We start from the raw sequence: 24630 nt of genomic DNA on the forward strand, positions 1-24630 counted from the left end.
AAGAATCAAAGTCACTCCATATGTGGATAGAAGAAAAAAGTGACTTCAGTTTCTCCAGGGACTCTGAATTTTCTCCTCTTTCTCCCACCCACTACTCTTGCCTATCAGCAACACTGACTCTTCAGTCAACAGAAAGATGCAGCTAACACACAGGGATGTGGTTCTCTAACTGCCTTAATTGCCATGTACTCTGGGGAGGAGACTTGAAATCCCCAGCGCTCCTCTTAGCCAGTAATTTCGCCGTGTCTGTCAACTGTTTCCTAGAATTGTTGCCAAAGCTAAATAAAATGACAGATTTGCATTTCACTTCAAACTGTGCACTTATGAAGTTACGCCCTTAGTGGGAAGTTCCTCATTAGTCCATGAAAGAATGATGGGGAACTAGCATTGATTAAGCACCTACTTAGTCCCAGGCAAGGTGAGAGGTGCTTCATAGGTCATCTTATGTCACTTCACCTCAACCCTCTGATGTCAATATGTATCGTCTCATTTTATAAACCTAGGGCATACAGTGAGTAAGGGAAGAGGGATTTGGACCAAGTCTGGGTCCTCTGACTCCAGGTCCAGTTCTTTCTGGTCCCACAATTTCTGATCCATACATAAATTAATGGTGTTGGCTTTGTTTTCTATCTATAAAAGTTCTAGAGTAAATGGGAAGTGAAGAACAAAGGAGATATTTTCGCCTCCCCTCCCCATATCATCCTTACTCAAGTACACTAGTGTCAAGGGCAGTATTGCCAGAGCAACACTTGAGAGGCCCTGCTCCCTGTTACCCAGGCTGCTTGCTAATCTCCATTCCAAATTTTCATTCATCCAGTTTAGCCACTGGGCTGCATTTAGGACTTTTTTTGGAGGTAAAATTCACGTAATGTAAAATGACCCATTTTAAAGTGAACAATTCGGTGCTGTTTAGTGTCTTCACAAGGTTGTGCAACCACCACCTCTATGTAGTTCCAAAACATTTCATCACAAAATAAAACCCTATACCAATTAAGCTGTTACTCCCCCGACCCCTCAGTCCCTAGCAATCACCAGTTGGCTTTCTGTCTCTATGGATTTACTTCTTCTGGATATTTCATATAAATGGAATCTCACTATTACATTTGGCTTCTTTCACTTGGCATAATGTTTCTGAGGTTCATCCATCTTGTAAGGTATATCAACACTTCATTCCTTTTAATGGCTGAATAACATTCCATTATTTGTTTATCCATTCACCTGTTGATGAACATTTGGGTTGTTTCTGCCTTTAGGCTACTGTAAATGCTGCTGCTGTGAACATTCATTTGTGCGTAAGTATTGAGTACCCGTTTTCAGTTCTTTGGGGGTATATGCTTGTGAGTGGAATTACTGGGTCAAATGTTAATTCTATATTTAACTTTTTGCGGAACTGCCAAATTTTGACAGGGGCCGAACCAGTGTACATTCTCACCACCAATGAACTAGGGTTCTAATTTCTCCACAACCTTTCATTTAAGCCTTTGAAAGCTCATTTGCAGGATGAGGAAGTGGCCTTCTCTTTGAAACATTTTCCTCTTTCACATTTTAAACTTTCTCTTTCACATACAGCCTACGCATGAAAGTGACTAGGAGGAAGGATACTATCAAGTGATGCAAACAGAAATTCCACCAGCCTCCGGATATCATTATGTGTCATATCGTGCCAAGCTCTGTGAGCTTTTGCTTCAAATTGCCTCAGCCACTTCCAGGTGAACGACAAGCTCAAGACTTCGTTCTTCAGCAGGCAGAAGATGACCGACTGTGAGTTTGGATATATTCACATGCTGGCCCAGGACTACCTGAAGTACGTCCTGCAGATACCACAACCTGGATCTGGTCCAAGCAAAACATCCAGAGTGTTACAAGACATTGCTTTCTCAGTTCAAAATGAAGTAGAGAAGAATTTGAAACCATGCTTGGACAATTTTCATGTTGTGTCCATAGATGCTGCCAGAACAATATTCAATCAAGTGATGGAAAAGCAATTTGAAGATGGCATCATTAACTGGGGAAGAATTATGACCATATTTGCATTTGAAGGTATTCTCATCAAGAAACTTCTACCAGAGCGAATTGCCCCAGATGTGGATACTTACAAGGAGATTTCTTACTTTGTTGCTGAGTTCATAACGAAAAACACAGGAGAATGGATAAGGCAAAATGGAGGCTGGGTATGTGTGATAGAAATATTCTTCATTTTTCTTTACTTTGAAATAAGAATTGACAGTTTTCTTGCTAATTAAAAAAAAAATCTACCTAAGAATTGTATTTTCTTTGGGAGGTTTGTTTTAAAAGTTTTTAATTTTTAAAATAAAAAGAAATTTCTGGCTCATTTCCAATGAATCCTAGAACTTTATAGTTAGAAAACACTTTTGGTTCCAGTTTTCATTCCTAACAGTGTAAATTACAGGAATGAGCTTGTTGATAAAAAAAAATAATTTACGGCATGACCAGCAAGAAACGTTATACAAGGATTTCCAAATAAAAATTCACTTTGTTATCAATGCCTCAAAAAGCCAAGACCGTGTGGGAGGTCTATGTTAGAATTCAAGTTGATAAGGGGCCTTTCACAGCTGGATGTTTATACTTTTCTTTATATCCCAATACACTTAATACTTACTTTTGTAAAGCACTTATGTCCCATGGATCCTCTCTCCAACTCCTAATGCTGGCCCTCCCCTCTGCCCAGAGGTAACCACTGCTATCAATTATTTTGCATGCAAAACATGCGTATTGAATATATCCATAGAAAATATTCATAGTACTTATTTGTAAAAAAAAAAATTTATATGTATAAATAGTACATGGTACTTATTCTGCTTTTTTTTCACCCAAGGGCATTTAAAATAGTATTTTAAAGAGTGCTGTTGTAGGTAAATGCTGTTAAATGTCTGGCCATTTCTAGCTGATGGATATTTAGGCTATTTCCAGAGTTTGCTATCACAATACTTCATTGAATATTTTTATTCATACCTTCCCTTGTGCGTGTGTTTTTCTAGGGTGGATACTGGGATATAGAATTGCTGGGTCTTGGTCCATGTCGATTTTTTAACTTACTAGATCCTTGCCCTCCAAAGTGGCTCCACCCAGTTAGACTCCCGGCAGCAGCTTTTGGAGCACGCATTTCCCCAGGCCCAGCTGACTAACATTAGGTATTAGCAATCTGTCATAATTTCCCCACTCTTTTGGGTTAAAAAAATATACCGAATTTATCTTGTTTTTTTGTTTCCTTGATGGCTAGTGAGATTAAACATCTTTTCATGGTGAGCATCTTTTCATGTTTATTGATCATTCGTAATTCTTATTCAGGGAATTGCCTGTTTGTATTCTCTGCCCATTTTCCTTTTATCTTTTTCTCATTGATTTGTAGGAATTCTTTGAATATTCTGCATAAAATTATTTTTATAGAGGCCGGCCCAGTGGCACAGTGGTTAAATTTGCCTGTTCTGCTTCGACGGCACCAGGTTTGCTGGTTCAGATCCTGGGTGCAGACCTATGCAGCGCTTGTCAAGCCGTGCTGTGGCAGGTGTCCCACATATAAAGTGGAGGAAGATGGGCACAGATGTTAGCTCAGGGCCAGTCTTCCTCAGCAAAAAGAGGAGGATTGTCAGCAGATATTAGCTCAGGGTCAATTTTCTTCAAAAAAACCCCCCAAAAAACCAAAAACAAAAACAGCAAAAACAAAAAATTATTTTTATATATGTGGCAGATATCTTCTAATTTGTTGTCTGTTAAAACTATAGATGTCTTCAATCATTACAAATGTTTTTAATTTGATGCAATCGTATTTATTAATCTTTCACTTTATGTCTTTTGCATTTTGTTTAAGGCCTTCCTGTGTAACGATCGGGCTTATGGAACCACTTGCCCTTCTCAATCACCTTTTCTTCCTGAAACTCTTTTTTCTAACTCAGCTTTCTTGGGGCTGAAGGAAGCATGTCAGATATTTAGTCATATTTTCTTCTGGTTGCCTGTAAAAAGCTATACTAAAGGACTGATGGAAATTTCAGCTGTACTGTGAAGGTTTCAAGTGAAGGCAAATGTTCTCTAGCACAGAGACCACATGTGAGAAATATTAGTTTGGAAGCCCTCTCTGGACTGTCAAGAAATATAGTTGTAAGTTCTCTGTGGGCTAGGACTACCACTACGCCATTGGGCCAGCCTTAGGATGACCCTATCTTGAGTGAAGATATAAATACACACTTGCGCCCACACATGCACCTCAACCTTCATGAGGTCCTGATGTAGGTTTTAAGCTCTTGACTTTTACACCTGAATAGCTTAGGTCTTAGACATGATAGAAAACACTCTTTTAAGATGTCATTTCAAAGCAACCTCAATATTCTTTTCCCAGCTCACACACGACACTGATTCTGTTAATGAAAAGCAGTGTGTTTTTGAGTCAGTACATACTAGCATGACAAAGTGGGATCTTCTTTTCATAGTGATGTTGACAAATCTGCTCTAATGAATGAACTTACTCCTGAATGCTTCATTTCAGAGGCAGTGGCACAGTTACACACCTATGCTAGCAGTAGGTGGCTCACAGGAAGAGGGGAAGAGTAGAAGAGGCACTTTACAAAGTTATCAAGACACAAGCACCAGCTTCCCACTTTCCACCCTCCTGAAAACACCCCCAAAATCACTGATTATAAAGCACATGAGCTACTGTCCTGTCTATAGTCATCCATATTTGCTTGTCATTGGCTCCAAATGAAAAATGCATGTCTACAATGAAAGATGAGGAGAGCAATTAACCTACAACTGGAATTTAATTAAATTCTTAAAGTGGCCAGAGACTTCATGAAAACTTTTGAATCAAGAATGTGGTATGTGAGGGTTCTGGCCCTGCAGCCGAGTGGTTAAGTTTGCACCCTCCACTTTGGCAGCCCAGGGTTCACTGGCTTGGATCCTGGGTGCGGACCTACACACCGCTCATCAAGCCATGCTGTGGTGGCGTCTCACGTAGAAGAACTAGAAGGACTTGCAACTAGGATATACAAGTATGTACTGGGGCTTTGGGGAGAAAAACAAAAAGGAAGATTGGCAACAGATGTTAGTTCAGGGCCAATCTTCCTCACCCCCCCCCCCAAAAAGGAAACTAAAAAAAATCATGTGGTATGTGAGGACAACACATATATTAAGAACATCAACTCTGAATCAGATGATCCTGGGTTCATTTCCAGGCTCCAGTGTTTACTACTTGTGTGATGTAAACAAGTTATTTAAGTTCTCTAAGCCTTGTTTCCTCATCTGTAAAATGGGCGGAATATTGCTACCTATTTCCTAGGACTGGAATAAGGATTAAGTAAGTTAATATTATATATAAAGCACATAGAACAGTTTCTGCAAATAAATACTCCATACAAGTTTAGGGTTTCTGTTGTTATCAGTAGTAGTAGTATTGTCTAACTTCCCTGATCAAAAATATTTAGTGTCTATAAACAATATGATCAACTACAGTTAGATATTAGTCACCATCGAAAACAGATGCCCAAAAGGGAAAAATAAGACCAGTGTATCAATAATGGGACTCATAATCTCATAACTTATTCTCTTTCTCATTTTTATCAGTTTGAGTTACTTTCCTCCTCCATCCCTTCTTTCTTTCTTCCTCCCTCCCTCTCTCCTCTCTTCCTTTATTTCTTTTTTTTCCATCTTTTGTTTACTGCTTCTTACTTCTCTTTTTCTTCCTCTTCCACACTTACCATTATTTCCTCCTGTCCCCTTTGCCAATTTGAGGTGCTGAAAACGGATGGGCTCTCCCAAGATCTGATAGGAGAAGTAGAGCTATTTTTCAGCTGTCTTCAGCATTTAAGAGGCAAGAATGGTTCTTAAAAACCATTAGTTCCAGTTATAAAATAACTAAGTCATGAGGATGTAATGTACAAGATGGCGACTATAGTTAACAGTACTGTACTGCATATTTGAAAGTAGCTAGGAGAGTAAATCTTACAAGTTCTCGTGATAAGGAAAAAATTTCGTAACTATGTATGTTAACTAAACTTCTTGTGGTGATCAATATATACAAATATTGAATCATTATGTGGTACACCTGAAACTAACATAATGTTGTGTGTCAATTACACCTCAATTAAAAGAATAAGATGAAATAAAAACCCCACCATGAGAATGTGCAAGAGGTGAAACATTTCTCATCTTTGGGATCACGTTTCCCTTTGAACCAGCTGGCTTTCCTTCTTTCGCCCTCTTCAATAAAGCGTTCCCCTGTGTCTGTGCTGGCGGAGTAGAAAGAACACTCAGCCCTCAGCTCCACACAGGAGGAGTCAGGTCTACTTAATACACCACTGTATACCCCATGCTTGGCATAGGGCCTATTGCATAGAAAGTACCCAACAAATACTTGTTGATGGAGTGATTTAAACTGAGATTTGAGTCCGGGTTTTCCCATTCACTAGAGGTATGATCTTGGGTAAGTCAATGAGGTAACCTGAGACTCAGATCTCAGATTCCTTATATAGTGTATATAATATAATATAAGATAATGTAATACAATATATATTATTACACATAATATGTAATGAAGACAATAATACCTACCTTAGAAGGGAAGTTAAAAGATTAAAGAACATTTCTGTAAGAGTGCTTTTTAAGCTGTCATCTACAATACAACTATGAAGGTTATTTGGGAAATTCCAAGAAGTTTAAAAATATAATTCTTAGAACTCCTCTCATACCAAAAGAAAGCCCCTTTGAAAGTAGGGATGTCCAGTCAGAGTCTGTGCTTTCCCAATAATCAGGATATTAAAGCCCGAGTCGTAAGAGTTTGACTGAGTAGTTTTGATTTTTTTATGATCTTCTGGCTCTAAATAATGGTCTGGTCAATTTGAGGCCAAATAAAAGGGCACATAGAGACAAGTAGATGATTGACTGTTCAGTTTGGCAAAGGCATTTCCAAAAGGTGTAAAGATCTAGTAGTGAGTTGATACAATCTCAAGTATTCTTATATATCCTTTGTTTAAATAGATTTTGGGGCCAAATTCTTTTATATTTTCTCTACTTTGTATGTGGGATGCCACCACAGCATGGCTTGATGAGCAGTGTGTAGGTCCACACCAGAATCTGAACTGGGGAACTCTGGCCACCCAAGTGGAGCACATGAACCTAACCACTACACCACCGGGCTGGCCTCCATATTTCTCTTTTCAATAGACTTTGCCTCTAACTGTTAAAGGCTTGATGATTTTTCTCTTACATTTGAATGAACTCTTTCATGGCAAATGTAAATAGTTTCCTAGTCTGTTCTTTTTTTTTCTTCTGTTAAAATACACATAACATTCACCATCTTCACCATTTTTAAGTGTAGAGTTCAGTAGTATTAAATACATTCACATTATTGTGCAGCCATCACGACTATCCATCCCCATAAATCTTTTCATCTTGTAATCTGAAACTTTATACCCATTAAATAATAACTCACCATTCTGCCATCGCCCTATCCCCTGGCAACTGCCATCATACTTCCTATCTCTATGAATTTGACTACTCAAGTACTTCATATAAGTGGAATCATACAGTATTTATCTTTTTGTGACTGGCTGATTTCACTTAGCATAATGTCCTCAAGGTTCATCCATGTTGTAGCATATTGCAGAATTTACTTCCCTTTTAAGGCCAAATAATATTCCATTGTATGAATATACCATATTTTGGTAATCCATTCATTGGTTGATGGACACTTGGGTTGCTTCCATGTTTTAGCTATTGTGAATTCTGTAGTTCCTTTAATTTTAGCTTTTTATAGTTTTTAAAAAATTTAATCTTCATATGGCTGAGTTTGTCAGTTTTTTCCTTTGTTCATTCTCTTTAGTTTAGAAGTTGAAAGTATGTAAGATGACGTTAACTGCTCAATGATAACAGTGACAATTGTTACAATAATAAAAAATCATTTTAGAGTGCTTCATTAATATGGGGTTTATGAAAGTTCTAGGAAGGTGAGCATTGAAGTGGATGCATACCTAGAATGTATGGGAAATGTATGCGTAAGGACAGGAGGGGAAGGGGAAGAAGAAAGAAGTGGCAATTGGTTCCCTCCATTAGGGCATGACAGTATGTGTCTCAGAGCATGACTTTACATTGAACAGGTAGGCAGAAGCTGGCTTTCTTGGGCAATCTTTCAAATGGAAAATTCCACTAACTGGCATTAATCTACACTGCTGGTGATGCTCCAAGAGATGATTCCACAGCACTGGAGAGCTCTCAAGTCTCTTCCGTTTATCAGAGCTTTGTTTGGTTTACTTTTTAGTATCAGTCACACTAGGCTATGAACTGCTTGAAGGCATGTTTAACCCAGAATCTGGAACTAGCTAGAGGCAGAACAAATGTTTACTTGATGAACATTCAAAAAAATTATTTTGGCAATTTCCTAATCCTTTTGCTGGTTGTTTGGAAATTAATGGAGTGAAAAGAACAGTGTTTGCGTTCCAGTACAGTCCAGGCACTAAGAAGTTGGGTAACCTTAGGTAACTTATTTTCTTCTGGGCCTCAGTTTCCTCATTTGTCAAAATAAGAGAGTGCATTAGGCTGAATGATATCAGAGGTACTTTTCAGTTCTATAATTGGATGTGCTATATTTACAGATCATAAATTAATTATAGTGTCCAGTTCACTGTGTTATTCTATTTTTAACATTTTTAAAAAACTATGTCTGATCAAAAAGAGCATGAACTGTAATAGGAACAATCAATAACCTTTTCATAGGCTCAGAGGCATTAATTTTATTTAGCTTTATTGTGAGTCTTCATGACTCTCAGCACAATAGAGTTTACAAAGAGAAACGCATATTTCAATGCCAGACAATTGAAACAGAGAAAAAAATGAGAGTTTCGATCGTCTAGACCTGTGCTGTCCAGTGTGGTATCCACCAGTCACTTGTGACTGTTGAACAAGTGAAATGTGGCTAGCCTGAATTAATACATGCTGTGAGTACAAAATACACATTGGATTTTAAAGATTTGATACAAAAAACTGTAAAATATCTCATTAACAATTTCCGTATTGATGACATATTGAAATAATAATATTCTAGATAAATTAAATGTATTTTAAAAATTAATTTTGCCTCTTTCTTTTTACTTTTAAAAATGTGGCTATTAAAAAATTAAAATTACATATGTAGCTTGCATGTATTTCTATTGGACAGTGCTGCTCTAGAGCAGTCTGGATTTGGAGATAGAGAATAATGATGAGGATGAACAGAATAAAACTAGTGAAAGTACCCACATTAACTATCTGCATTATTTAAATGAATATTTCTTTGCTTTTCATTCCAGCAAACTTAGTCTCCATTGATTTTTAAAATGTTATTCTCTCATAGGAAAATGGCTTTGTAAAGAAGTTTGAACCCAAATCTGGCTGGCTGACTTTTCTGGAAGTTACTGGAAAGATGTGTGAAATACTTTTCCTGAAGCAATACTATTGACCAAAAAGACACTCTATATTGTGAAACCTGCCTAATTTTCTTGACTCTTACAAGAAGTACTGCCAACACTTACTTCTAAACAAACAGTTTGATGATGTAACGACATTCCAGAGTTACCGAAATTGTGTCCCCATTTTAATGAATAAATTGCATGTATTTGTCTCTATATGTAATTTGTGTCCTGCCTGGAAGTCCTGTTAAAGGGTAAAGCTCAGTACAGGGGACAGGTATTCAATTAAGGGGATGATGAGCAGGAAGGTGGTATTGTTTCTGCCCCATGGCAGATTTTCTAAGGGTGTGCCCATTACCCACAGGTCATTTTCTGTGTTGCTAGTCTAGACTGCCAAGGGGGTAAGGTCCACTTCCCACCTCCTCTGGGCCCTTTGCTTTCTGTAATCCCCAGCATACACTACTGGTGATAATGTAAAATTGTACAACTACTTTGGAAAACAACTTGGCGTTTTCTTACAAAGTTAAATATACACTTACCATAGGATCCAGCAATTCCACTCCTAGGTGTTTACTCAAAACAGATAAAAACATATATCCAGGGGCCAGCCCAGTGGCACAATGGTTAAGCGCGCATGTTCTGCTTCAGCGGCCTGGTGTTCACCGGTTTGGATCCTGGGTGTGGACATGGCACCGTTTGGCACGCCATGCTGTGGTAGGCATCCCACATATAAAGTAGAGGAAGATGGGCACGGACGTTAGCTCAGGACCAGTCTTCCCCAGCAAAAAGAGGAGGATTGGTGGCAGATGTTAGCTCAGGGCTAATCTTCCTCAAAAAAAACCAAACAAACCATATGTCCATACTATTCATAGCAGCTTTATTCATAATGGCCAAAAAAACTGGAAACACCCCAAATGTTCGTCAACAATTGAGTGGATAAACAAATTGTAACAGATCCATATAATGGAATATTACTCAGCAATAAAAAGGAATGCAGTACTGATACATGCAATGGAATGGATAAACCTCAAAAACACTACGTTGAGTGAAAGAAGCTAGTCACAAAAGAGTACATAGTATATTATTTACATGAAACTCTAGAAAAAACAAATCTAATATAGCGTGACAGAAAGCAGATGAATAGTTTTCTGGGACTGAGGTAGGGGGATTGACTGGGAAAGGATTTTTAGCGTGATGAAAATGTTCCCCATCTTGGTGGTGGTATAAATTTGTCAAAATTCATAGAGATGTACACTTAAAACAGGTGTATTTTGTCATAAAATAATATCTCAATGAAGTTAGTTTAGAAAAAAGCTCTTTTTTTGGTGAAAAAATGATAAACACATTATAAACAATGTAAACAATAAGGAAAAGTACAAAAGGAGAGGAATAGACTTCACCCCAAATACTAATTTAAAGTGGATGCTATTACTGCCCAGATAAAATCATGAAGCACTCTTATTTAATTCTAAAAGGACTTCGTCATTGTATATTAAAGCCTTGTTGACACTCTACCAGGCTGTCTGCATGTTTGGCCCTCGCTTCATTTGTCACACTTCATTTCACTTGTGTCTTCTGTGGTGGTCTGTTTTTTCTGCAGCCTTGTTAGCCTATTTTCAGTACCTTCTGCCAAAGACTTTTACACATGTTGTTCTCTCTGCATAGCACACTTATTTACCTCCTCACTTGGTTAGTGCTTACTTGCCCTTCAGATTTCAGTTCAAAGGTCACTCCTTTAGGGATGTCTTCCCTGACTAGGTTAAATTCTCCTATTATAGTCTCTCAAAACACCACTATCTCAATTACAGTTTTATGTCTGTGTGATTTTTAAATCAATATATCTGTTTCCCCAACAGATAATGATAAGTTCTATAAGGGCAAGAACCCTGCCTGTTTGTGCTAACCATTTTATCTCAGAGCCAGGTGAAAGATAAATAAATATTTATTTAAAGAATAAATGAATGAACAGTAATTGGTTTTGGAATACGTAGCACCTAAGGCTGGGGTGAAGTTGAGCATCATGTTCCCAATAATAGCATGGTAGAGAGGAATAGCTGTTTGCTAGTTGTTTTCCACATGCTAGGAACTTTAGACACATAACCTCCTTTAATCTTCGTGGCAGTCCTCTGAGGTAGATATTATCCCCATTTTACTACTGAAGAACAGGCTTAAAGGCAGGAAGAAACTTGCCCAAGGTCATAGGGTTGGGTGGGTGGGTCACAAAGGACTCATGCTGATACTCACTGCCCTGGGCCTTCTCTTTCCGCAGCACTTCCTCCTGATCGCATGGTGCTGCCCAGACCTTCTACTTCCTTTCCCATCCCTTTCACAAGTTGAAACTGTGTGTGAAAGCCAGCTGGGTGAAACTGGTTTTCCCACTGATGGTGTGGGTCTTCAGCAGCCAGGTGGGTGTCCTCACCCTCCCTCATCTTTACCCTCCACCCTCTTATGTGTGTCCTCCCTGTAGTATGGCCCCAACTTAAACTGGTCGTCACTATTTTGGATCTGGAAACTTTTTGCAGAGGGCACAGAGTTACTGAGAGGAAATACTGCTTTGTATAATTCCCTGGAACATGAAACTAAAACAAATATTTTCTTTATAATTGGTAGCTCTGTGTGGCCATTTCTCTTGGAAGATGCTATTAGGGACACAGCATCAGGATGGGCATGGCTAAATCATTTTTCCACAGTGTTGGTGGGTTTTCTCTGATTCATCTACCTTATGACCAAAGGTGGGATTTTGAAGACAGCTGACTGAGCCTCTAGCTGTGATTTATTGCCTTAACAGAGCAAATCTAACTGGCTCACATGACAATCAAAGCCATGACTAATGTTCTCCAAAACTGTTCTAAAGTTGAAGGTTGATGACTATTTGAGCAACAGAAGAATGGATATATAGGAAGTGTTTATTATCGACACTTGCAACACAATCATTTTGACACAATTTAATTCCCATCGACTTTCCTTTCTATTTCAGTGAGAACTTCCCTATATCCTCCCCACCATATCTACCTACCTACTCAACATCTTTACTTGTATATTTTTCTTCCCTATTATTTTTGTGAATCAGTTGTTTGAAGGCCAACTCCCATACTTGTGTATTAGACCTCATTCCTTATTGCCTCTGCGGGAACATCTCTTCAGCCTCACTCTTCCGCATGACAGAATTTTCCCTTTCTACTGGATCAGTCCCATTAGCACATGGACTTGCTGTAATTCCTCCTAAGATAAAAAGAAATAAAACAAAACCAAACATACAACCTCTCAGCAACTACCCTATTTTTCTGCTCTCCTTCACAGGAAAACTCCTCAAAAGACTATCTATGCTTGCTGTCTCCAATTTCTCTCCTCTCATTGTCTCTTGAATCCTTACTACCAGACTTTTATCCCTACTACTAAGTTCAAGCATGAATTCTCAGTCCTCAAATTTCTCAACATAATGACATTTGACACAGTGGATGACTCTCTTTATATGTATTTTTATTTGACTCCTAAGGCACCAGTCTCTCTTGGTTCTCCTCCTATCTCACTGGCCACTCTTTCTGTCTCCTTTGACGAATCTCCCTCACTCCCCAAGCTAACTGCCTAACTCCAAATATTGGAGTGCCCTTGGCTAGTCCTTAGCTTTCTTCTCTTCCTTGTATACACTCACACTTCAGATATCTTATTCAGTATCATGATTTTAAGGATCAACCACAAGCTTACGACTCTGAAATTCCTATCTGCCGCCCAGACCTCCCCTGGGACCTCCAGACTCATATATTCAACTGCTGATTTGATGTCTTTCTACTTGGATGTTTAACAAACATCTCAAACTCACTATGTCTAAATTTGAATATCTGATTGTCATCACCCTTCAAATGTGTAACCCTGCATCCTTCACCATCTTAGTTAATGGCACTTCCATCTTTCCACCCACTCAGGCAAATCCTTTAGACTCTTTTTTAACTCCTCTTTTTTTCTCATACCCCAAAGGCAACCTATCAGGAAATACTATTTATTTCTATCATGATCAAAATATATCTGCATTCAACTACTTATTATCATCTTCACTACTACTATTCTGATCCAAGTCACCTAAAATCTCTTGCCTGGATTTTGCAGTAACATCCTAACTGGGCTTCTTGCTTCTGCCCTTGCCCCTCTACAGATTATTCCCAACATGCGGTGAGAGGGATCCTTTAAAATGTAAGATAACTTATGACACTTCTCCACTCAAAATTCTCCGGTGGTTTCCATCTCATTTCCAGTAAAAGCCAAAGTCCTTACAAAGTTCCTACAAAGGCCTACTTGGCCTTTTACAATCTACCTCCCAGTGAACAATTTGACCTCATCTCTCCCTTGCTCAAGAAGCCTCCCTGCTGTGCCAAGCACACTCTGTGCCTAGTGGTCAAGGCCTCATATGTTCCTCCAAGTCCCCTTTTCAGGATCTTGATTTCTGCCTTGGATAATACATGGCTCTTGAAGATCAAAGACTTGGGGAAACATGAATGTCCATGACTCTACCATTAGGCACCACTCCTAAGCCCACAGAGGTCTTGGGGATTCAGAACTCTAATGAACATCACACCTAGCTTTGCATGAACACATACGTACAAGTGCTAGTGCTTTGAAAAGTACAATCCTTGATGGAGATGCAGTGTATGGCTGTTGAATTATTACTGTTATTCTCAAAGATTTGGAGTAAATGAGGAAGACTCTTTTCCCAAGAGAATCAAAGCTTCACCTAACTAGACAAGGCTCTTTTATTGCTAAAGGGTTCCACCCAGAATACAGAGACATCCAGAGTAGTCATGGAGACCCAGGAAAACAGTGCCTCCAAAGCTTAGCAGAGGTATCTGACCAATAGTGTAATCCCCCCATAGCTCTGGGGTTGCTTCCACTAGCTAGTCCTCAGACTGCCCTACTTGCCTATTTACTATGTCCTTTTGGCTTCCACCTTGTTGATATCCAACCAGCTGCTCAAACCATAAACTTTGTTTCTGGGAGTCATCCCTGAAACTTCCTCTCCTCCATTCCCTTTATTCAACGAAAAATTAACCAAATCTTGGCAATTTTGCTTCTTAAATATCTCTTAATCCACCCATGTCTCTCCTTCTAGCTCCTTAACTCCTACACTAGTCCAAGCTACCATTCCTTCCTACCCAGACCACTGCTAGAGTGGATGTATACCCTAATCGATTTCTGGCCCTCTCTGGTACATTCAGTACAGCCAGCATATTAATCTTAAAATGTAAACCTCATGTCACCTGTTGCTTAAAATCATTCAACGGCTTTTCATTTCTCTTAGGAACTCAAATTCTTCTACAAACTCTGTGTCACTCTCCCTCCCGACTTGAGTGTGAGCTGGACTTAGTGACTTGCTTCCAAAGAAGAGAGTGTAGAAAGGGGAAACAAAGTAACTCTGCAGTGGAGAAACCTGGCAAATACTATTTTGGCAAGGTGATCAAGGTTAACATCATCAGTTGACAGCATGTAGCCCTTGATATCATGTGATGAAAAGGGCTTTTAATTTCTGTGGTATACTTCCCCAAAGCTCATAACCCCAGGAAAATATCAAACACAAATTTAGGGACATTCTACAAAATACCTGACTAGTACTCCTATAAACTGTCAAGGTCATCAAAAACAAGGAACGTCTAAGAAATCATCATCAAGAGGAGTCTATGAAGATGACAACTAAACATGATATGATATCCTGGATTGGATCCTGGAACAGAAAAAGGACATAGGTGGAAAAATTAGTGAAATCCCAATAAAGCCTGGAGTTTAGTTAGCAGTAATGTACCAACGTTGGTTTCTTAATTTTGACAAATGTACCATGGTAATATATGACGTTAACATTAGGAGGAACTGGATGAGGGGTATCTGGGAACTCTCTGTATTACCTTTGCAACTTTTACAGAAATTTAAAATTATTCTAAAATAAAAAGTTTATTAAAAAGCAAACAGACAAACCAAAACATCCCCATGTCATCTGGACCCTAGTTCTTTAGGCTCATCTCATACCTCCTTCTTTCTGATTCCTTGCTGATTAACCTCCCTGGCCATCTTTCATGCTATTTTTCCGTTTAGGATATTTGTATACACAATTGTTTCTTCCCAATACTATATAACCTTCCCCAGCTGCCTGTTTACGCTCACACTCTCATCAAGTTAATGCTTACTCAGCCTTAGGATTTCAGCTGAAAAATCACTTCCTTGGGATGGTGGTGGTGGTTGGGAGGAAGTGAGGTGGTATCACACAACCTCCTGATCTGTCTAAATGGAGAGAATGGTCTGTGCAGCCTGATTATGTTATAGTTTGTATGATAGTTCTATTTCTCCCTGCAAATTGGCACTTGGTTTATACATCAAGTTACAGTAGTGCTTTGCAAACTTTAATATGGATACAGATCACTTGGGATCACGTTAAAACAAAAAGGCAGATTCAGTAGGTCTGAGGAGGGCCTGAGATTCTGCATGTCTAACAAGTTCCCAGGTGATGCTGATGCTGTCAGTTCATGGACCATACTCCAAGCAGTAAGTATTGGTAAATGGATCCCATTTTGGTGTGCTGATGAAAATTAAGTTTTAGGTCTATAAATGTAAGGATGAGACCATGGATACAAGTGAATTCAGTGCTTGTTTTACCTTTGATGATAAAAACTCTGTCTATTCATCTTTGCTACTCCCTCTCCCAACTTGCCCCATCCCAATACACTTGCTCAATTTCCACATAATTTGTTGAACCAAAGGTAAATGCAACCAGTGAGGCCTCATGGCAGTGGGTCATTGAGTTTTCCCTGGTGACTTTATGGCTTTTCTTTTAAATTTCTACAGTGTCTACCTATAACCTAGCTGAGGGGTCACCCTTTTCTGAATATTCCCTAGTTTGTCATATCACCCTTAAAAGGTGGTATAGTACTCTAGCTATGGTTTGATCAGTGAAGAGTACAATGGGTTTCTCCTCTTCACCTGGACTCCATTAGCAGCTTGGTATTTTATTAGCCTCAACCAACTGCTTTCCTACCTAGTTGGCTCAAAACACAGCCTTCACTGACTGACTTAAATATCCACCCAGCACCCACTCCATACTGGGGCCTGTGCTGAGCAATGAGGATACAGGGAACTGAAACATGGTCCCAGCCTGACAGTCCTCTGGTGAAACAAGAGCAGAGCTGGGACGGAAGAGGGGAGGCAGTTTAGCTTCGGTCTTGGAGATCCCGGCTTAGAATCTAATTTCTTCCACATAGTAGCCAAATAAGCTTGGGCAAGACACACATGATCTCCAAACCTGTTCCCTCTTCTGTAAAAATACTGTAATAATGCCTACTTCATAGTTTGTTTTGAAGACTATAGAAGAGCATGTAAAGAATTTAGCATAGTGCTTGGCATAGAGTAACCTCAATAAATGTAGCTATTATTAATGGTATTATTCTAGTCAAGATGTCAGTTCTCCTCTCAGCCCTAGTTTTTTTCTCCACTCCATACTAATCAGTCCTATGTGAAGCCCAAAAATCTACTCACACAACTGTGCAATAAGGACCACTGAATATTTTGTCAGGGAGAGAGGTGAGAGCTTTACATCAACCATTACATAACGTACAACTGAAAAAATCCTTTCAGACATTTTTGTTCTTCAAAGTTCCTCTTCCTGGCTCTGTTGCTTCCAGGGACTTTTTGCTCTCTCTCTCTTCCCTCAAATGCAGGGGAAACTAACTTTGTGAACTCCACAATTCTTTCTTTCTATTTGAGTCGCTACCCTCCCCCTCTTCTCCAAAGAAGCCACATAAAGTCCCCTGATCATCATCTGCACAGCAGCTTAGGGACCATCTTTTTATTACTTTGGCTTTTACTCTCTACTCCAAGTAGAGCTTATGAAAGTATTTCTCCTTAAAAAAAAGTGAGGGACTAGCCCAGTGGCATAGGGCTTAAGTTCACACGCTCCACTTCAGCGGTTTGGATCCCGGCGTGGACCACACACTGCTTATTAAGCCATGCTGTGGTGTCATCCCACATATACAACAGAGGAAGATGGGCACAGCTGTTAGCTCAGGGCCAATATTCCTCAGCAAAAAGAGGAAAATTGGCAGCAGATGTTAGCTCAGGGCTAATCTCCCTTCAAAAAAAAAAAAAAAAAGTGATATACATGGTAGTTTCCTAGGAGGAGTTCTGGTGAATAAAACTTTCTCCAGATCAGAACATTATGATAGCTCTGAAGTCAGCTGTACACAGGAGTCTATGGGAGCACAAAATACCGTGGTAATGAGTGGCAAGCGATAGAGCTGCAAAGGTAGTCTGGATCCTGGCTGAGAGGGATCTTGTGTCCCATGACGAGAAGTTTTTACAGGGGCCATTTTTAAAGGAGATAGTGATATGATCAGAATGTTTTCTTTCTAAGGAAGCTAGGCTTGGCAGTGTGTGACCAGGTAGTAGGAGAGGTTAATGGCTTGGACACCAGTTAGGAGTCTGCTGTAATAGACGGTTAGTAGATGTATGTTGACTTGCACTTGGGTTAACTAAAATTTCTAATTTTTTCACAGGATGATCTCTCTCATTCCACACTGTGCACACTTATTTATTTATTTAGTTAACAGGTTCTTTTTTTATCTTTTATTTTGAACTAACTTTATCTTACAGAAAAGTTGCAAAAATAGTACAAAGTTCCCATATACCCTTCATCTAGCTTCCATTAACATTAACATCATAGTATAAGTATCCAAACAAAGAAATTAATATTGATACATTACCATTAAGTCATCTACAAGCTTTATTTGAATTTTACCAGTTTTCCCACTAATGTCTTTTTTTCTGGTCCAGAATCCAATCTAGGACAACTAAATGGTATTTAATTGTCAAGTTTCCTTAGTCTCCTCCAACTTGTAACGATTTCTTGGTCTTTCTTTGTCTTTCATGACCTTGAGACTTTTGAAGAGTACTGGTCAGGCATTTTGTAGAATGCAATTTGGGTTTGATGTTTTTTTCATGATTAGATTGTGGTCATACATTTCTAGCAGGAATACCACAGAAATGAAGTTGTATCCTTTTCAATCATTGTATTAGGGGTTACATGTGTTTTATTATTGGTAATGTTAATATTGATTACTTGGTTAAGGTAGTGTCTGCTAGGTTTCTTCACCATTAACTCTCTTGTGGAGAAATACTTTGAGACCACCAAAATGTCATGTTTCTGTTTCTTATTCTTTGGCTCACTAATTTTAGCAGCCATCAATAGTTCCTACCTGCAATAATTTTTAATACAATGTTTGCCTAATGGTGATTTTCTATTTCCATTATTCCTTCCACATTTATTAATTGGAATTACATGAGGAGGTATATGCCTTCATATATATATATATGTATACACACATATATATGTATATGTATACATATATATATATAGACACATACACATATTGGTATGGACTAATGGATATTTATTTTATTCCATGGGTTATAATATACTATTTTTATTTTCTTGCTCAAATTGTCCCAGCTTTGGCCAGTGGGGACTCCAATTTGGTTCCCGGCTCCCTCTTGACATGTTCCCTTTGTTTTTCATCATTTTCTTTGTGGCACCACAAGATGGTCCAGGCCCTTCTTTTTCCTGCATTAACTCTAGAATCAATCATTTTTTCCAAGAAGCCTTGGTTTTTTTATTGGAGAAAGATATTTAAAAACCAAGATCTGGATGCTAGATTTCTTTGCTACTGGAGTGTCATTGCTTCCAGGTCTTCTCAAGAACAGAGTTAGGAAACATGTGTCTATGTATTTAAAACACATATCTCTATTTCTGTATTGATCCATTTGTATATATTTAAAACCATGAGGTCATACTGACACTTTTAATTTCAGTCCAACACCACAGGATTCAGTCCACCCTTCCCTCTTTCCTTATTTGTAATTTGTTCTTCCAACAGGGAGAAACTTGACTCTCATTATCCACATATGTTTACTTATTTGTTCAATTCTAGAATAAAGTAGTTTCACAGTTGCTAATTTATACCCCTATGAAAAACAAATGTCCTAACTAGAGTGCAATATTTGTATAGTCATTTTTGTCTTTAGTCTTATGGTATACAGTCAAAATACTGTTTTCCAAAGTTACTTTAGTGCATTTCTTCTCCATCCACTTCATTGTGGTTACGTTAATCATTTACAATACAGTTCAGTTTGTTTGTCCCTGCTCGTATTCTATTATGGTTTCCCATCGCACCCTGGTTGTACGTATGCATGTATGTAGGTAGGTATGTAAAACATTACCACGGTTCTAAGAGTCAGAGCTATACAAAAAAAGTATAATCAAAGAAATGTCTCTTCCTCCATTCCCACTGCCCCATTCTTTCCACCTTGTTCTCAACCATTCCCTATAGTACCCAAACTTAGTTTCTGGTTTATGCTTATTGCATTTTTTTTCCCCAGAAATGAGCAGATACGTGAATATTTTCTTTTATTCTGTTATTTCTTTTATTTTATGGGTATATAATTCACATTAAATTCACCCTTTTAAAATGTATAATTCAGTGGTTTTTAGTATATCCACGGTGTTGGGCAACTATCACCTCAATCTAATTTTAGAACGCTTTCATCATACCAAAAATAAACCCTGTACTCCACTCCCCTTTGCCCCTAGCCCCAGCAACCACTAATCTACTTTCTGACTCTATGGATTTGTCTGTTCAGGACATTTCATGTAAGTGGGATCATACAATATGTGGCCTTTTGTGTCTGGCTTCTTTCACTTAGCATACAATTTTCAAGGTCCATCCATGTTGTACCATTTTATATTCCCATGATTTGGGAATATTTCAATTTCATCACATCTGCGTCAACACTTATCTCCTGTTTTTTTCCTTTCATCATGGCTACCCTAGTGGGTGTAAAGTGTTCTCTCTTTGTGGTTTTGATTTGCATTTCCTTAATGCCTAATGGTGCTGAAATCTTTTCATGTGCTTACCGGTCATTTGTATTTCTTATGTGGAGAAATGTCTGTTCAGCTCTTTTGCTCATTTTAAAATTAGATTATCTGTTTTTTTATTGTTGAGTTGTAAGAGTTCTTTATATATTCTGGATACAAGTCCCTTATCAGATAGATGCTTGTGAATATTTCCTCCCATTCTATAGTTTGTCTTTTCATTTTCTTGATGGTGTCCTATGATGCACAGATGTTTTAAATTTTGATGAAATCCAATTTACTTATCTTTTCTTTTGGTGCTTGTGTTTTGGGTGTTGTAACTAAGAAACCATTGCCTAACCCAAGGTGATGAAGATTTATGCCTGTTTTCCTCCAAGAGTTTTATTTTACCTCTTATATTTAGGCCTTGGATCTATTTTGAGTTAAATTTTGAATATGGTGTTAGGGAAGGACCCAAAAAGGCAGTCCTGGGTGGTCTAGTGTTAAAAATTGGTGCTCTCACCACTGTGGCCTGGGTTCATTTCCTGGTCAGGAAATCACACTACCCATCTGTCAGTTGTCATACTGTGGCAGCTGCATGTTTCTGTAATGCTGAAAGCCATGCCACTGGTATTTCAAATACCAGCAGGGTCACCCACAATGGACAGGTTTCAGCAGAGCTTCCAGTCTAGACAGACTAGGAAGAAGGACCTGCCACCCACTTCTGAAAAAATTGGCCATGAAAACTCTATGAATAGCAGCAGAGCATCGTCTCATATAGCACGTGAGAGCATGGAGCAAAAAGATAGGGCAGGGTTCCTCACTTGTACACAGTCTCTAGGAGTCAGAATCAACTCAACAGCACTAACAGCAAAGGGGTTTAACTTTCTTCTTGTCATGCGGTCAGGACCATTTGCTGGAAAAGATTATTCTTTCCCTATAGAATTATCTTGGCATTCTTGTCAAAAAAATCAATTGACCATAAATGTAAAGGTTTATTTCTGGACTCTCAATTCTATGCTATTTGCCTATCTATCTGTCCTTAAGCCAGTACCACGTTGTCTTGATTTGTAGCTTTGTAGTAACTTTTGAAGTTGGAAAGTGAGTGTTTTCTGACTTTGTTCTTCTTCTGTTTTGGTTATTCTGGGTTCCTTACAGATCCTTACGAATTTTAGGATCAGCTTATCTATTTCTGTGAAAAAGCCATATTTGATAGGCATTGTACTGACCATAGATCAATTTGGGGAGGACTGCTATCTTAACAATATTGTCTTGCAATCCATAAGCATGGGATGTTCTTTCATCCATACAGGTCTTTCAACAATGTCATGCAGTTTTCAGAAGTTTAACACTTCTTTTGTTACATTTATTCCTATTTTATTTCATTTTATTTATTTAGTGTTTTTAAAGATTGGCACCTGAGCTAACAACTGTTGCCTTTTTTTTTTCTGCTTTTTTCTCCTCAAATCCCCCCCAGTATATAGTTGTATATTTTAGTTGTGGGTCCTTCTAGTTGTGGCATGTGGGATGCCGCCTCAGCGTGGCCTGATGAGCAGTGCCATGTCCGTGCCCAGGATCTGAACCGGCGAAACCCTGGGTCAGCGAAGCACAGCACACGAATTTAACCACTTGGCCATGGGGCCGGCTCCATTTTATTTTCTTGACGCTATTGTAAATGGAATTTTTTTTTAAATTTCAGATTATTCATTGTTAGTATATAGAAATCTGTAATAGTCAGGGTTCTCTAGAGAAACTGAACCAATAGGATACATATATTCCTAATCTTATTATATGCACCTTATATCTTATCATACATACCTAATAATACACATTCATAATATATATAACTCATATTAATATTATCTCCTGTTTTTTATGCATATATATATAAATAACACAACAGAACTAATAGGAGATATCTATCTATAAAGCGATTTATTACAAAGAATTGACTCACATGATTAGGGAGGCTAGCAAGTGCAAAATCTGCACAGCCATTGTCCCAGTTTGAGTCCAAAGGCCAGAAGCTGCTGTAGAACTATGAAGAGCCAGAAATATGTCCCAGTTTAAAGGCAGTCAGGCAGGAAGAACTGTATTTGTATACTGATCTTGTATCCTGCAACTTTACTGAACTCATTCATTAGTTCTAACAGCTTTTTACAGATTCCTTAGGCTTTCCCATATATAAGATGATGTCATCTGCGAACAGAGAGAGTTTTACTTCTTTCTTTCCAGTTTGGATGCCCGTTTTTTATTTTTCTTGCCTAATTGCTCTGTACCTCAACTTTTAAAGAGTTCTTTATTAAAAGAGATTAGCCCTTTGTGGTATATGTTGCAAGGATCTTCTCTCAGTTTGCCAGCTGTCTTTTAATTTTGTGTATTTTTTAATGATATGCAAAGTTTAAAAAACTTTTATGTAGTCAAATTTATTAATCTTTTTCTTTTATTGCCTTTGGATTTTGAGTCATACTGAGAAAGCCTTTCTTTCTCTATATCAAGGTTAAAGAGGAATTGTCCTCTTTTATTCTACTACTTGTATAGTCTCAGTTTTTATACTAGATCTTTAATCCACTTGGAGGTTTTTCTTACGTATGGTATGAGGTTTCGACATCATTTTACCTTAAAAAGATTTTTTTTTAACCTCTTTTCTTCCTTTGCTCAACATTTGTTTTTTTTAAGATTGGCAGCTGAGCTAACAACTATTGCCAATCTTTTCTTTTTTCCTTCTTTTTCTCCCCAAATCCCCCCAGTACATAGTTGTATATTTTAGTTGTGGGTCCTTCTAGTTGTGGCTTGTGGGACACTGCCCCAGCGTGGCCTGATGAGAGGTACCACGTCCGTGCCCAGGATCAGAACCAGCGGAACCCTAGGTCCCTCAAGCAGAAGGCGAGAACTTAACAACTCAGCCACTGCCGGCCCCCTAATTTTATCTTTTAAGAAATGGCTATCCATTTGTCCCAGCACCATTTATTAAAATGTCCCTGCTTGCCCCATCGATTTGAGATGCCACCTTTATCATCCACTAAACTTCCATGTGGCTTCAGGTCTATTTCGGCACTTTCTACTCTATTCCGTAATTTCATTGTGTATTAAGGCAGCAGTAGTACCACACTATTTTATTACACAGGCTTTATCATGTGTCAACGTCTGGAAGGGCTAGTTCCTCCCTGTGGTCTTTCACTTGCAGTGTTTTCCCAGCTATTCTTAAATGCTTATTTTTCCATACGAACCTTAGTAAAGTTGATTTATTAACATAAACTTTACTGAATTTTCACATAAACTTGCTAAATTTTCTCTAAACTTCCAATTATTTTGAAGTTTGATCTCTTTATCCATTGAATAATTAACGCTCTCACCTGTCCATTGGATCACTAAGTGTCAGCGTGTGAGGGGTACATCTGACGTACAAGAGCCTTTCTCCAGGCCTAGTTATTCCCTTGAGTTACCACCTTCTCTCCTCCTAATCCACGTCAAATGCCTCGCAAGAGAAAGAAAACATGGCGTCTCCATTTCCTCATCATCTGTTTCTGATGAGGAACAGAACTTTTACAGGAGCAAGTTCATTATTCTGTAGTGAAAATACTGTTGGATCTCGAGCCTGTAACGAACAGGGCAACTTATTTCTTGAGTCCTAAATTCTCCAGATGTGAACAGAACGGACATCCTGATCTAGTAAGAGAAAGCCACTCTGCATCAATGATCTGTCCTGACGATCCCCTATAAACCGGCTTCTCCGACCTACTGGGAAAGAAAAAGAGAGCAAGGCATTTTGCAAAAAAAAAAAAAGAAAAAAAGAAAGAAAAAAAAGTCATTTGGCCTCTAACCAGTAGGACTGCATATCATATACATTTCTTTCTTCTGCTTTCCTTTCAGGCCCTTATAGCCCCAGTACTACGCCACACAAGGCACGTAAGGAATCAAGAGCACTGCTGGTTGCCTTTTACTACCGGCCCAGCGTGGTTAAGCGGGCTGAGTCGTCCATGGTTGCAGAGCTAGCTAGTAGCTGGGCACACGGTGCACAAGCTGCCATTCGCTACTCGCTGGGGGAGGGGCAGGAGTAGACTGCGAAAGTGGCACAAAGGTCGGGTCCCAAGGTCTGTAGGCGACCTGCGCCCGCGATCCGGAAGCGGGCGCGCACCTCACCGAGCCCAGACCCTCCCCGAGGCCGGCGGATCCCGCAGCGTGCGGACAGGGGCGGGGACTAAACCCGAGGGCGTGAGGGCGGGATCGGACTCGGGAGATGGCGGCGGCAGCTGTGAGTGGTGCTAAGCGGCGCCTGCGGGCCGAGCTGAAGCAGCGTCTGCGGGCGATGAGCGCCGAGGAACGGCTACGCCAGTCTCGCCTCTTGACTCAGAAGGTGAG

General features: G+C 39.0%; 2 protein-coding genes across 4 annotated transcripts in view; both read left to right on the forward strand.

Annotated features, from left to right (window-relative positions):
• Positions 1 to 1598: 1598 nt before the first annotated feature.
• BCL2A1 (BCL2 related protein A1) lies at positions 1599 to 9615 on the forward strand. The gene is made up of 2 exons (XM_023652360.2): positions 1599 to 2171; positions 9338 to 9615. Exons 1-2 carry the CDS (start codon positions 1752 to 1754, stop codon positions 9440 to 9442), a joined length of 525 nt encoding a protein of 174 aa, XP_023508128.1. The 5' UTR covers positions 1599 to 1751; the 3' UTR covers positions 9443 to 9615.
• Positions 9616 to 22709: 13094 nt separating this feature from the next.
• Positions 22710 to 24630, forward strand: part of MTHFS (methenyltetrahydrofolate synthetase) — a 209384-nt gene continuing 207463 nt past the window's right edge. For all 3 annotated transcript variants that reach the window (XR_002811418.2, XR_002811419.2, XM_001487971.5), the window contains exon 1: positions 22710 to 24625. Coding sequence is in view for 1 of the 3 variants with exons in the window: in XM_001487971.5 (XP_001488021.1) it covers positions 24509 to 24625 (117 nt within the window). In the remaining 2 variants the exon portion in view is untranslated. The remainder of the gene's footprint in view (positions 24626 to 24630) is intronic.

The sequence above is a fragment of the Equus caballus genome, chromosome 1 (assembly GCF_041296265.1).
Source record: "Equus caballus isolate H_3958 breed thoroughbred chromosome 1, TB-T2T, whole genome shotgun sequence".
Taxonomy (NCBI): domain Eukaryota; kingdom Metazoa; phylum Chordata; class Mammalia; order Perissodactyla; family Equidae; genus Equus; species Equus caballus.

What these genes read in the sequence shown, in the direction of transcription:
- BCL2A1 (XM_023652360.2), top strand. Translation starts at nt 1,752, where the DNA reads ATGACCGACTGTGAGTTTGGATATATTCACATGCTGGCCCAGGACTAC. An exon ending in TAAGGCAAAATGGAGGCTGG is followed by an intron (nt 2,172 to 9,337) that starts GTATGTGTGATA and finishes ATTCTCTCATAG; the next exon opens with GAAAATGGCTTTGTAAAGAA.